This window comes from Vombatus ursinus, unplaced genomic scaffold, assembly GCF_900497805.2.
Source record: "Vombatus ursinus unplaced genomic scaffold, bare-nosed wombat genome assembly UNPS02014808.1, whole genome shotgun sequence".
NCBI lineage: Eukaryota > Metazoa > Chordata > Mammalia > Diprotodontia > Vombatidae > Vombatus > Vombatus ursinus.
In genome coordinates, this window is record NW_020954586.1 from 5,357,748 (window position 1) to 5,369,489 (window position 11,742).

General features: G+C 56.0%; 2 protein-coding genes across 3 annotated transcripts in view; both read left to right on the plus strand.

Moving 5' to 3' along the window:
• Positions 1–8,736, plus strand: PSMD2 (proteasome 26S subunit, non-ATPase 2). Its single transcript, XM_027875325.1, has 21 exons — positions 1–167; positions 1,166–1,222; positions 1,706–1,870; positions 2,482–2,603; positions 2,696–2,920; positions 3,012–3,170; positions 3,256–3,400; positions 3,563–3,623; positions 3,867–4,013; positions 4,105–4,211; positions 4,382–4,509; positions 4,597–4,684; positions 5,109–5,271; positions 5,382–5,483; positions 5,845–5,990; positions 6,090–6,173; positions 7,041–7,209; positions 7,329–7,423; positions 7,584–7,710; positions 8,169–8,287; positions 8,401–8,736. The coding sequence occupies exons 1-21, from the start codon at positions 15–17 to the stop codon at positions 8,581–8,583; spliced, it is 2,745 nt and encodes a 914-aa protein (XP_027731126.1). The 5' UTR covers positions 1–14; the 3' UTR covers positions 8,584–8,736.
• Positions 8,737–11,540: 2,804 nt separating this feature from the next.
• EIF4G1 (eukaryotic translation initiation factor 4 gamma 1) overlaps positions 11,541–11,742 on the plus strand; it is a 21,353-nt gene continuing 21,151 nt past the window's right edge. For both annotated transcript variants that reach the window (XM_027875321.1, XM_027875323.1), the window contains exon 1: positions 11,541–11,624. The gene's annotated coding sequence lies outside the window, so the exon portion shown is untranslated. The remainder of the gene's footprint in view (positions 11,625–11,742) is intronic.

Below are 11,742 nucleotides of genomic sequence, written 5' to 3' on the forward strand. Positions count from 1 at the left end.
GAGCGGAGCGCGCCATGGAGCCGGGCGGCCGCAACAAGGCAGTGTTGCCGCCGCCGCCGCCGCCGCCTCAGTCGCAGCCCCCTGCGGGCGGCACCGGTGCCACGGACGACAAGGCCGGCGGCAAGGAGCGTCGGGAGCTCAGCGACAAGGAGAAGGAGCAGGAGCTGGTGAGCGCGGGGCCGGGCCTGGGCCGGCCTCGGGGCTGAGTCATGGCCGGCGCAGGCCTCGGGCCCGGCCAGCGCCCAGCGGCCTCCAGGCCCCGCGGCCCAGCCCGGCTGCACGCGGCGTTTAAGACCCTTCTTCCCCCGCTCTCTCCCCAGGCCGCCCGCAAACGAGCCGGCTTGCCCATCCCCAGCCTCCGCGCCTTTGCCCCGCAGTGCCTGCCTCGGCTCCCGGGGAAGAGCCCCGTGTCTAGGGTCCTATTTGCCCTGGAGGGGATCTTGGGGGCCCTCCTCAGGCCGCCTTCCTCCTTTTACAGAAGAGGAAACTGAGGCCTAGAGAGAAGCAGCCGGGCCAAGGTTCCCCAGGGACTGGGTGACAAGCAGAATTGGAACCCAGGCCTTTGTTGTGTCTCCCAGGAAAGAGTGCAGGGGAAAGGCGAGCACCCGGGCCCCTCCCATGCTGGTCACTTTTCAGGCCACCCCCTAAGTAGTCACCGGCGACCTGGATAGCGCTGGGGTCGTTGACTTGGGGCGTGAGAGAGAGACTGAGGCATGGGGGGGGGTAACAGCCCTGGCCGGGTGAGGACCCACCCCACCCCCCCATGAGTCAGGAGCTGGGGGACAACCACCCTGGGAGACAGGTGCTGGTATTGTCCCCGTTTTACAGATGGAGAAACTGAGGCAGACATAAATTAAATGATTTGGGCAGGATCCAGTCACACAGCTGGTCGTGTTTGAGTTGGATTTGAATTCAGGTCTTCCTGATTTCAGGTCCTATGCCTGCTCTCCATCCCTTCCTCTTCCTTCTCTTCTCCCTTCCCTCCTCAGTTTCTTTCTCTGCCCCCTCCCCCCTTAGTTTAAAGAACTCAGTGATTGGAGTTGTGAGAGGCTGGTGGGGGGCCGGGGGTGGGCCCCCTGCACTCCCATGTGCAAGTGTTGGTGCCACACTCCGGCAGGGGGGCTTGAGGGGTTGGAGTTTGCTGACAGCGTCTCTCCCGCTACAGTCTGAGGAAGACAAACAGCTTCAGGATGAGCTGGAGATGCTGGTGGAGCGACTTGGGGTGAGTCAGGCGGGATCCTGCCCCTCCCCCGCCTGTGGCTGTGCTGCCTTTGCTGTTTGGGTGCAAGCGATAATTGTATGAAATATGGAATAAAGTCGTCAAGTGTCAAACCTGGCCACACGAAGGAAAAAAATACAAACACACATATGAGCTTTACCCAGAACTAAAAGTTTTTTTCTGGGTTCCCTTCCAATTGATTTTCTGTCTACAAACTTCAACCTGCTTTTGTGGCTGTGGTTCTTCTGTGGTTCTTCTTAATATATTTGTAGTCACTGCACATGGTTTCACTACTGTTTTTGCTTTGTCACATATAAATAGTCCCATATTTCCATTATTCAATTTGTCACTATTGATTTCTCCTGAGGAGAGGGCTGTGGGGCTACATGAAAGTCTCTTTATCCTCTGATTTCTTGTTAAATCTTGGAGGAAGTGTCGCTCCTTTTCACCCAAACCCTTTCCTGCATATCTCTTCTTTCCAACCAGGAGAAGGACACATCCCTGTACAGACCAGCCCTGGAGGAGCTGCGGCGGCAGATTCGCTCTTCGACGACCTCCATGACCTCAGTGCCGAAGCCTCTTAAATTTTTGCGCCCACACTATGGCAAGCTGAAGGAGATCTATGAGAACATGAAGCCTGGGGAGAATAAGGTGAGACCTCCTGCTCACGGGGCTGGCAGGGAGGGCACATGGTCATCATAATGGCAGGAAATAAATTCTTAGATCTGTCCATGTAAAACTGGAATTCTTGCTCTGTCTGTGTTGTTGGCCACCTTGGGCAATGTCTGGGAAAGCCAAGAGACAGACCAGTCCTTTTCAGAATCGTATTTTCAGATAATTGAAGGAAATGCTGAATTTCCTCTGGAGGGTGGTGAAAATAAAAATGGTTCACAGATGCCCTAAAATCTCTCCCCCTTGGACCTCTTTGGGGTTCACAGATCCCAAGTTAAGAACCCCAGATCTGAAAGGACGATCATATAAACACATACGAGCTGGAACAAAGACAATGGCATTTGTTCCATGTTCCCCCGGCTTCTGTCTGCTCACTTTGCATCTTGTTGCTATTGTTTTTACCCGGTTCAGAGTTGGGATCTCTTGTCTGAGTCCATGTTGGCAGCGCATGAGTGTTTACTTTTTTGGGTACCGTGTCTGTCACTCGGTGTGCCACCGCATGGATGTGGCATCACTGAGGCTCTTCCCCCTTTGTGCTGGCCTTGTTTCACCTGCCTTCCCCTGCTCAGCACGGCTCGGTCTTTTTGCAGCGCTTTGCAGCCGACATCATCTCTGTCCTGGCCATGACCATGAGTGGGGAGCGTGAATGTCTAAAGTACCGACTAGTAGGTTCTCAGGAAGAGCTGGCCTCGTGGGGCCACGAATATGTTCGGTAAGAGCAAGTCTGGGGTTGGTGAGCACTGAGGGGAGTCTCCGAGGGATGGCCTCGCCCCGCACCCCCGCTGACACCCAGACCTCCCCCAGGCATCTGGCAGGCGAAGTCGCCAAGGAATGGCAGGAGCTCGATGAAGCCGAGAAGTCTCAGCGGGAGCCCCTGCTTACCCTGGTGAAGGAAATTGTCCCTTACAACATGGCCCACAATGCAGAGCATGAGGCCTGCGACCTGCTCATGGAGATCGAGCAGATGGACATGCTGGAGAAGGACATCGATGACAACGCCTATGCCAAAGTCTGTCTCTATCTCACCAGGTAGGTGAGGGGAAGGGCTGTGAGGAGCGTGGGGGGCACCCCAGCCGGGAGCTCTGGGTTCAGGGAGGCCCACAGGCTTTCTCTTTTCTAGCTGTGTGAGTTACGTGCCAGAGCCTGAGAACTCGGCCCTGCTACGCTGTGCGCTGGGGGTCTTCCGAAAGTTCAGCCGCTTCCCCGAGGCCCTTCGCCTCGCCCTGATGCTCAATGACATGGAACTGGTGGAAGACATTTTCACCTCCTGCAAGGACGTGTATGTTGGGGGCGGCTGAGGGTGGGGACTTCCAGGACCATTTCTTCTTGGGAAGTGAGTAGAATACGATGGCTTTCTCCCCCAGCGTGGTTCAGAAGCAAATGGCCTTTATGCTGGGCCGGCACGGGGTTTTCCTGGAACTGAGTGAAGATGTCGAGGAGTACGAGGATCTGACTGAGATCATGTCCAACGTGCAGCTCAATAGCAACTTCTTGGCCTTGGCGAGGGAGGTGAGGCTCCCTGCTTGTCTTCTGGGCAGGGACGGCAGCTTCAGTCCTGCCTGTCCAGTTATTTTTGGCCCAGTTACCCTTTGGTGGAAAAACTAAAGGGAAGCGCTCTTTGCTTTGTTTTGAGTGTGATTTTAACTTAATTCTGGGATGTTTGCTCTCCAGCTCGACATCATGGAGCCCAAGGTGCCTGATGACATTTATAAAACCCATCTCGAAAACAACCGTGAGTAGCCACAGCAGCGTTTGGGGGCATCGAGTCATAGTCTGGCCAGAGAGGTGATTTTAGAAGAGGGCATCTTGGTTATGGAACCGCGCCACCATCATCCTCACAGTAGTGCAGCTTAGAGTGACCTGCCCTGTTAGCGTAATGCAGCTCTGTGCCGTGTCCTCGCCAGGGCACGGGCGGGCTCAGACCAAGGCCCAGCAGCTGGAGTCAGTCCTCACTTCTCTCCCCTCCTTGGTACAGGGTTCGGGGGCAGCGGCTCCCAGGTGGACTCAGCTCGCATGAATCTGGCGGCCTCCTTTGTGAACGGCTTTGTCAACGCGGCCTTTGGCCAGGATAAACTGCTCACAGACGACGGTAACAAGTGGCTGTACAAGAACAAGGATCACGGTATGATCACAGGCTCCTCGGGCCCTCTCGTCATCGCTCCAGGGCCTCTGACACTGGTCCGGTGTGGGGTGACACTTTTTTCCTGCCACAGGGATGTTGAGTGCGGCTGCCTCCCTGGGGATGGTCCTCCTTTGGGATGTGGATGGGGGCCTCACCCAGATTGACAAGTACCTCTACTCCTCCGAGGACTACATCAAGGTGAGACGTCCCTTCCCTTTTGTATGTGGGGGTGTCATTCCTGCCTCTGACTGATGAGGCCTGCGTGGCTTAGTGCATTCTATGAACTCTTCCCCCCTCCCCCCAACCCAAGGGAGTGTGGGATTTGGTGGGGATCATGTGTGAGAGAGTGGAGTCTCTTCTCTTCATAGTCAGGAGCACTTCTAGCCTGTGGCATCGTGAACTCAGGAGTCCGAAATGAGTGTGATCCAGCCTTAGCACTGCTCTCGGACTATGTTCTACATAACAGCAATACCATGCGGCTTGGCGCTATCTTTGGGTAAGCTCCTTGGCGCCTGATCACTTGTCTCTCTGGCCGCCCTTTCTCCCCGGTCCTTGGTTGATGCCTCCCTTCTGGCTTTCTTAGGCTCGGCCTGGCCTATGCTGGCTCAAATCGTGAGGATGTCCTAACTCTGCTGTTGCCGGTGATGGGAGACTCCAAGTCCAGTATGGAGGTGTGTGTGGAGGGTTGCTCCCTTGTGGAATCGACTTTGAGCCCTGGGACTGTCCCGGGAATGGTGGTGGGGCGGGGATGTGGGAAGGAAGCACAGGCAGATAAGAGCCTGGCTGGATTGCAGGCCTTGTTCAGGTTTGCATGTTCCTAGTTTCTCGCCCTTGGATCAGCTTTGACACGCCTGAAGCCTCAGTGTTCCTTGGAAGAAGTCATAATTCATCCTAGGGTGAGAGCAGGACACTGAGGCTCCAGGAGAAGGAAAGTGCCTTTTGACTGCTCTATAAAGGTCAGAAGCTGCCTGGTTTGGATAGGAAGGATTTCCCCCAAAGTGGAAGAAAGAAATCTGGCTCCTTGAGTCAAATCACCAAATAGTGAGTGAGGATTTTACTGTGAAGCCCGTCCTGAGCATCCCTCTTCTCTGCCAGGTGGCAGGTGTCACAGCTCTGGCCTGTGGCATGATTGCTGTGGGTTCCTGCAATGGAGATGTTACGTCCACCATCTTGCAGACCATCATGGAAAAGTCCGAGACTGAACTCAAGGATACTTATGCCCGTTGGCTTCCCCTTGGACTGGGCCTCAACCACCTTGGTGAGCTGGGCTGCCCAGTGGTGTGCCCAGCAGTCCTAAGGGTCACGTGGAGAGGGTGGAGGCTGGGGTGACCGGGCAGGTGGGGAGCCCTGAACACCTGTTTCTCTTAGGCAAGGGTGAGGCCATCGAAGCCATCCTCGCGGCTCTGGAGGTTGTGTCTGAACCCTTCCGGAGTTTCGCCAACACCCTGGTGGACGTGTGTGCTTATGCAGGTCTGTGCTGGTTTAGGCCTGGCTCAGTCACTTCTCAGTAAGTGGAGTGTGCCTTCTTTGGGAGTTTCTCCCAGTTTCTCCCAGAGAGGATCCTTTCTCTCTCTGGCAGAGGGGATAGAGTACTGTACTTGGAGTCAGATACACACAAGCTGTATGACCCTGGGCAAGTCACTCAACCTTTTCCTGCCTCAGTTTCCTCATCTATAAAATGAGGCTGATGCTAGCACTTGTGAGGATCAGGTGAGCTTCACCAGCCTTCGGTCCCTAGGGGAAAGTCATCCTGATTGCCTGATCACTATTGCCTTCCCCTGCTGGGACTGTCTCTCTCCTCTGTCTCACTTTTCTCTCTGGGGTCCTCCAGGCTCGGGGAATGTGCTGAAAGTTCAGCAGCTGCTTCACATCTGCAGTGAGCACTTTGACACCAAGGACAAGGAGGAGGACAAAGACAAGAAGGAGAAGAAGGACAAAGACAAGAAAGAGGCCCCTGCCGACATGGGGGCACACCAGGTGGCACTTGGAGAGGCGCCTTGGGGGGGAGGGCGCTGGGCCAGGGGCGGAGCTGGCCCCCCCGGGACTCACTGTTTTGTGCCTTCCTTTCTCTGGCAGGGAGTGGCTGTCTTGGGCATTGCCCTTATTGCCATGGGGGAGGAAATCGGGGCAGAGATGGCTCTGCGGACCTTCGGTCACTTGGTGAGTTGCAGGCCAGGAGGTAGAGGGCAGGAAGAGACCTGTAGCAGCCGTTTAGACCACCGCTTTTTAAACTGGGTTAGGCAACAGTAAAAGGTTTCTGAAAGTGCAATGACCAAAAATTAAATCAAAATCAAACGAGTAGTGAATCCCAGGTGTTTGTGGCAGCGCTTGCCCATGTTTCCTGGGCAGCCTCAGCACAGCCTTGGTTCTGAACACAAAGCGTGTGCTCTTGGCATTGTGCACGCCCTCAGGCCACCAGTGCCAAGCAAAGGTGAAAAGTCTAAGAAGCCCTGAGTTAGACCACTGCTTTGGGATTTAGCTTCGGTTTATAATAAAATCTTGTAAACTTAGTGAGTCAGCCAACCCTTTTTCACATGCACAGCCAGGAACAGAGTGCAAGGCTGTATCGAAGCCCAGACCTCTTTGGTGGGCCTGGTGGTTGGACCCTGAAGGGTTGTTCCTCATTGCTTTGAGCTCCTCCTCTCCCCAGTCGATTTTCAGATTTTGGTGTTGTTACTTACATGGTTGTGCTCAGCAGGGCCCCTATGGTTTGGGTTTTTGCACAGGCTTTCAGATCCTCTTTCTAAATTACTTCCTGCCTCTTCCCACCTTTCCTTGAGCTTTTCATCTCACTCATGTCCATTCCATTCACTTAGCACTGTGTACCAGTCATTCCAACTCCCTCATTTTACAGAGGAGGGAACTTGGTTTCACAGGCTTGAATGATTTTGACTCCACCCTATTGGCCCCCAGGGGCCCTCATAGATTGGATCAGAGACTGGTAGAGCCTGTGGCTGTGCCTGGGTTGGGAGCTCTCTCTATGAGGCCTTTTTTTTTTTTTTTTTTGACACCCTCCTCCCCTGACAGCTTAGGTATGGGGAGCCCACCTTGCGCCGGGCTGTACCTCTGGCACTGGCTTTGATCTCAGTCTCCAACCCGAGGCTCAACATCTTGGACACCTTGAGCAAATTCTCCCATGATGCTGACCCAGAGGTGTCCTATAACTCCATATTTGCCATGGGCATGGTGGGCAGTGGTGAGTATCAGACAGGCAGGTATCGGGCACAAGGGGACATCTGGGCCAGGTTTGGGCAGTGACTGACCCTGTGCAGCATTCCTGCCCCCAGGAGTCCCTCTGCTGCTTCATCTTCCCAGGTACCAACAATGCTCGCCTGGCTGCCATGCTGCGCCAGCTAGCCCAGTACCATGCCAAAGACCCAAACAACCTCTTCATGGTGCGCTTGGCCCAGGTGAGGGGGATGTTCTTGTCTTAAGAGGCCTGGAGATTGGTGGTGGTCGGGGTAGGGTGGGGGAGCTGTATGAGCTGGGCCTGGAGCATCAGGCTTTCTTACCTGGCTGGGCTTGGGCAGCACGCTTCTGCAGTCCTGACCCTCCCTGTGTTTTGCACAGGGCTTGACACATTTGGGGAAGGGCACTCTCACCCTGTGCCCCTACCACAGTGATCGGCAGCTTATGAGTCAGGTTGCTGTGGCCGGGCTACTCACCGTGCTCGTCTCCTTCCTGGATGTCCGCAACAGTGAGTCCGCCTCGGAAATGCTGGAAAGGCTGAGTCAGTGCCAGGGCTCTTCTGGAGGCCCCTAGGTTCTGACTGTTGGGTTGGAGGTGGGCCACAGCTGGGCTTTTCTAGGGCTGCTCTTGGACCCTTTATGCCCAGGCCAGACTCGTCCTTTAGCTGGGCTACAGTGGGACTGGCCATTAATTCCATTGTATTTGGTGTTTTAGGTAACTTTTCCCCACCTCTCGAGAATCAGGCAGAGTGGCACCAGGGTTAGGGGAGCAAGCAGAGTGTGGGCAGAATGAAAGAATGGCAGCTCTGGGGAGCATAAGGCAGTATGGGGAGTGAGGAGCGTCGAGACTGAGGAGGTGGGTTGGGGAAAGCTGGGGGTGATGAGTTAGAGCCACTGAGGGGGGCTCAGGAGGGAGTGGGGACAAGCTGGTCACCTGCCTCTCTCTGTGCTGCTCGCTTTCTTTTAGTCATTCTGGGCAAGTCCCACTATGTGCTGTATGGATTGGTGGCTGCCATGCAGCCCCGAATGCTGGTCACCTTTGATGAGGAACTCCGGCCATTGCCAGTGTCTGTCCGTGTGGGCCAGGTGAGAGGAGACCTTTGGGGGCTGGCACACGGCAACCATCGCTCTGGAACTGTTAGGGGCGGGAGGGTTACTGGACTCACCACCCTCCTGATCTCTCCTTTTTCACTCTTTAGGCAGTGGATGTGGTGGGCCAGGCCGGGAAGCCCAAGACCATCACAGGGTTCCAGACACACACCACCCCCGTGTTGCTGGCTCATGGGGAACGGGCAGAGCTCGCCACCGAGGAGTTTTTGCCTGTCACTCCCATCCTGGAGGGCTTCGTAATCTTGAGGAAGAACCCCAACTATGATCTCTGAGGGGCCCTGAACTTTGACTTGAGTTTGGGGGACTGGGCAATACCCCCTGTTCCAGGGGTGGCTCTCCAACAGCCCTTTGGGGGAAGCTGTTTCCTTGCTTTTTTTGTTACAGAATGAGATGACTGTTGAATTAAAGACCCTTTTTGCCCTCTGTTTCGTTAATGTCTTTTTTCCTGGGGTGTGCCAGCGGGGGGCGAGGGCATCTAGGTACAGGCTGGAAGGAGTATCCTGTCTGGCTCGCCGAGTTTTTCTACAGTTCAGGGTTTATTCCTTTACTGTGTGCCAGGTGTTGGTCAGCTCTGGTCATACAAAGAAAAATGAAACCTTCCTACCTCGCCCCAAAGAGCTTACTTTCTACCAGGAACAATGTGTGTGCGTAGAAGTAAATGCAGCTTCTGTGCACAAGCTCTCAGGGGAGCAGGGATCCTTTATTTTCACCATTTTGGATGGAAATGGAGGCTACATCCCAAGCTCACGCAGTTTATGTGCCGAACAGAACTTCCTATTTTCTTAAGACTTGGGCCGGCTGGCCGTTGCCACCGATGTCCACGTTGATGGCCCAGAGTCTGTCTGTACCTTTAGGTTTCTTGTGAGCCGGTCACTCTCAGGGTTGCTCAGCTCCAGTGGGGTGCCACCCATCAGCGTGTCTCTCTGTCTGGAGCAGCTGCTCTCCCTAATACGGCAGGCTTAGAAGCTAGATAACCACATTTGTCAGGAGTGTGTGCTGGAGAGTAAGAAGCCCACTGGTGCTTAGGAGCTCTCACTTAGCCTATCAGGACAGATGGGGCTGCACAGAGGCCTTTTCCTTCACTGTAATTTCATGTTTTTATAAAGCTCTCCAAGAAGAGTTTGATTGCTTGCTGCCTTTCGCTTCTGTTCCTGGTGGTGCAAGGTGGCCTTGCCCTGTAGCAGATTAGGTGTGAGCTCAGCGAAATCGTCTGACACATGGATTTGTCACTATGCTACATTCTATATCCATGGTCCCCCACCTCCAAGCCCTTTCTGCTGAGTTTGTGGTTCCCTGCTGTTCTGTATAGGTCAAGTGATGGGAACATTAATACTGACTTTTATTTCTGGATGACAAGAGAGTGAGACCAGGCCGATAGCGAGCTTGGCTTGTTGGCCCCTTTTTCATTTCTGTTGATCACTGTTGGACAGTGTGGCCTTAAAGCCCCATTTCAGTCCAAGCCTACCGCCAGAAAAGTAAGCCTCTGGGGTTTGTGCCCTAGACAACCTTATCGGCCTCTTTTCCCAGAAGCTGGTCTTCCTTGTGGTTGAGTCTGTTAAGCTGTGGCCCGCTCTTCCATTTTCTTGGCAGAGATCCTGGAGCAGTCTGCCATTTCCTTCTCCGGCTCAGTTTACAGATGAGGAAACTGAGGCAAACAGGGTGACGTGACTTGCTCAGGGTCACACAGCTCGTACTCATCTGACAAGCGTCTTCCTAACTCCGGGCTGGGTGCTTCTCTGTTCACTGCCCCTTGCCCTTCCCTGATCCCTTCCCTTCATCTCTGCTATTATCCTCCCTCCTCCCACCTTAGCACTCATTTGCAACCCTTCCTATCCAACAAACAATCAGCAACCTACTGTAGGCAAAGTACACGAATAAGTCTATGAATAGACGCACTTATTTAGTGCTTACTGTGTACAGAACACCGAGCTAAGTGCAGTCCCTGTTCTCAAGAAGTTTCCGTTCTAATGGTGGAGTGCGCCCGAGTGGAAAGTCTCAGCTGCCAACAGACGGAAAGGAAAGGGTGCAGCACCCGCTGCTGACACTGCTCGTCTTTCAAAAGGACGGGTGAACAGCGCCTTCTCTTTCATGTCATCTCCACTGATAAAATCCGGCCAGCTTCTGCTGTTCAGCCCTTTGACAGCGCCGAGCATTTCAGCGGTAAGAACTGACAGAAATAATAACCCTCGAGAAGTTTGCGCTCTACAGGCACCGACCTTCTGAGAGGCAGGCGGGGGCGCAGTAGGAGGACCGACTGCTCCTGGAAACAAATCTCTGAACCCCCGTGCCCTCACTTGTAAACTGGATGACGAAGCCCCTAACACGTTACCCACTGGATCTCTGCAGGGCACCGCGGCAGACCTGGAAGGGCCGTCTAAACTTGGCTTATTGTAGTTGCGCGCGGTTTGCTGCCCTCCGGGGGGCGAGGGCCGCGCTTTACATCACCTAGCTCCCCCAGCTCAGCGCGCAGCCGGCAGCAGCGTTTGTTACACGATGGATGAAAGACTGTCCTGCGGCCCAAGGACTTCTTAGAGGGGTGCTCTCCCTCCTCCTTCACCTCCCCAGCCCCGTGAAAGGTCTCCCCGCGAGCCCTTTGTTCTCATTCCCAGACACGATCGCCTGACCTCGTGACCTGGGGGGAGGGGGAGGAATCACCGTGCCCAAGACCCTCCCCCTGTAACTGGGCCTTAATGCACCAAAGCACCGGCCAGGGGCCGCCCAGAGGGGCTCACTAGGGCCCTCGGGGTCTTCTGGTCCAACCCCCTCCTTGGACGCATGGGGGACGAAAGCCCAGAGCGGCTCCAGGTTTGCTCTACCGGGGTGGGCGGTGGAGAGCACGGTCCCGGCCCAGGAGCCCCTAGGCGGAGAGGCCCGGGATCGTCTTCCCCCGGCACCCCAGGAGAGGCTCGATCCGGGCTCGCGGGCTCAGAACGCCGCCGGGCCTGGGGAACGCGGGACGGCGACAGAGCAAGTTCTAGGCGCCCGGCAGGCTCCACGTGATCGTAAAGGGGCTCCCCACCCCCCAGCGGATGCGGGCGGGGGAGGACTTTCCGCTGCGGCAGCTGGGGACGCCGGCGTGACGGCGATGACGACACACGCCGCAGGCGGCCCCAGCCCCGGCCGGCGCCACCCAGCCCCCTGCGCCGCGGCAGTCACGTGGCGGGCCGGGCCGCGCCTGCGCCTGCGCCTGCGCCTGCGCCTCGGGGAAGAGGCGGCGGCGGAGCCGGAGCGGTGTGCGGGAGCCGGAAATGGTCGTGGACGGCGCCTGTGCGGCTGCGTGGGGCTCGGCCGCGCGGACTGAAGGAGACTGAAGGTAACGGCGCCATGTCCGGGCCCGAGCCGGGCCCCCTCCCCCCGGCATCCGCCGCCATCCGGGCCGGGGCCGCCCGCCCGACTCCGCCGCCGCCGGGCCAGGCCCGGCCCGGCCCCGC

Coding starts and splice junctions, on each gene's coding strand:
- PSMD2 (XM_027875325.1), top strand. CDS start 15: ATGGAGCCGGGCGGCCGCAACAAGGCAGTGTTGCCGCCGCCGCCGCCG. Junction 4,014..4,104: donor GTACAAGAACAAGGATCACG/GTATGATCACAG, acceptor TTCCTGCCACAG/GGATGTTGAGTGCGGCTGCC. Junction 5,991..6,089: donor CCGACATGGGGGCACACCAG/GTGGCACTTGGA, acceptor TTTCTCTGGCAG/GGAGTGGCTGTCTTGGGCAT.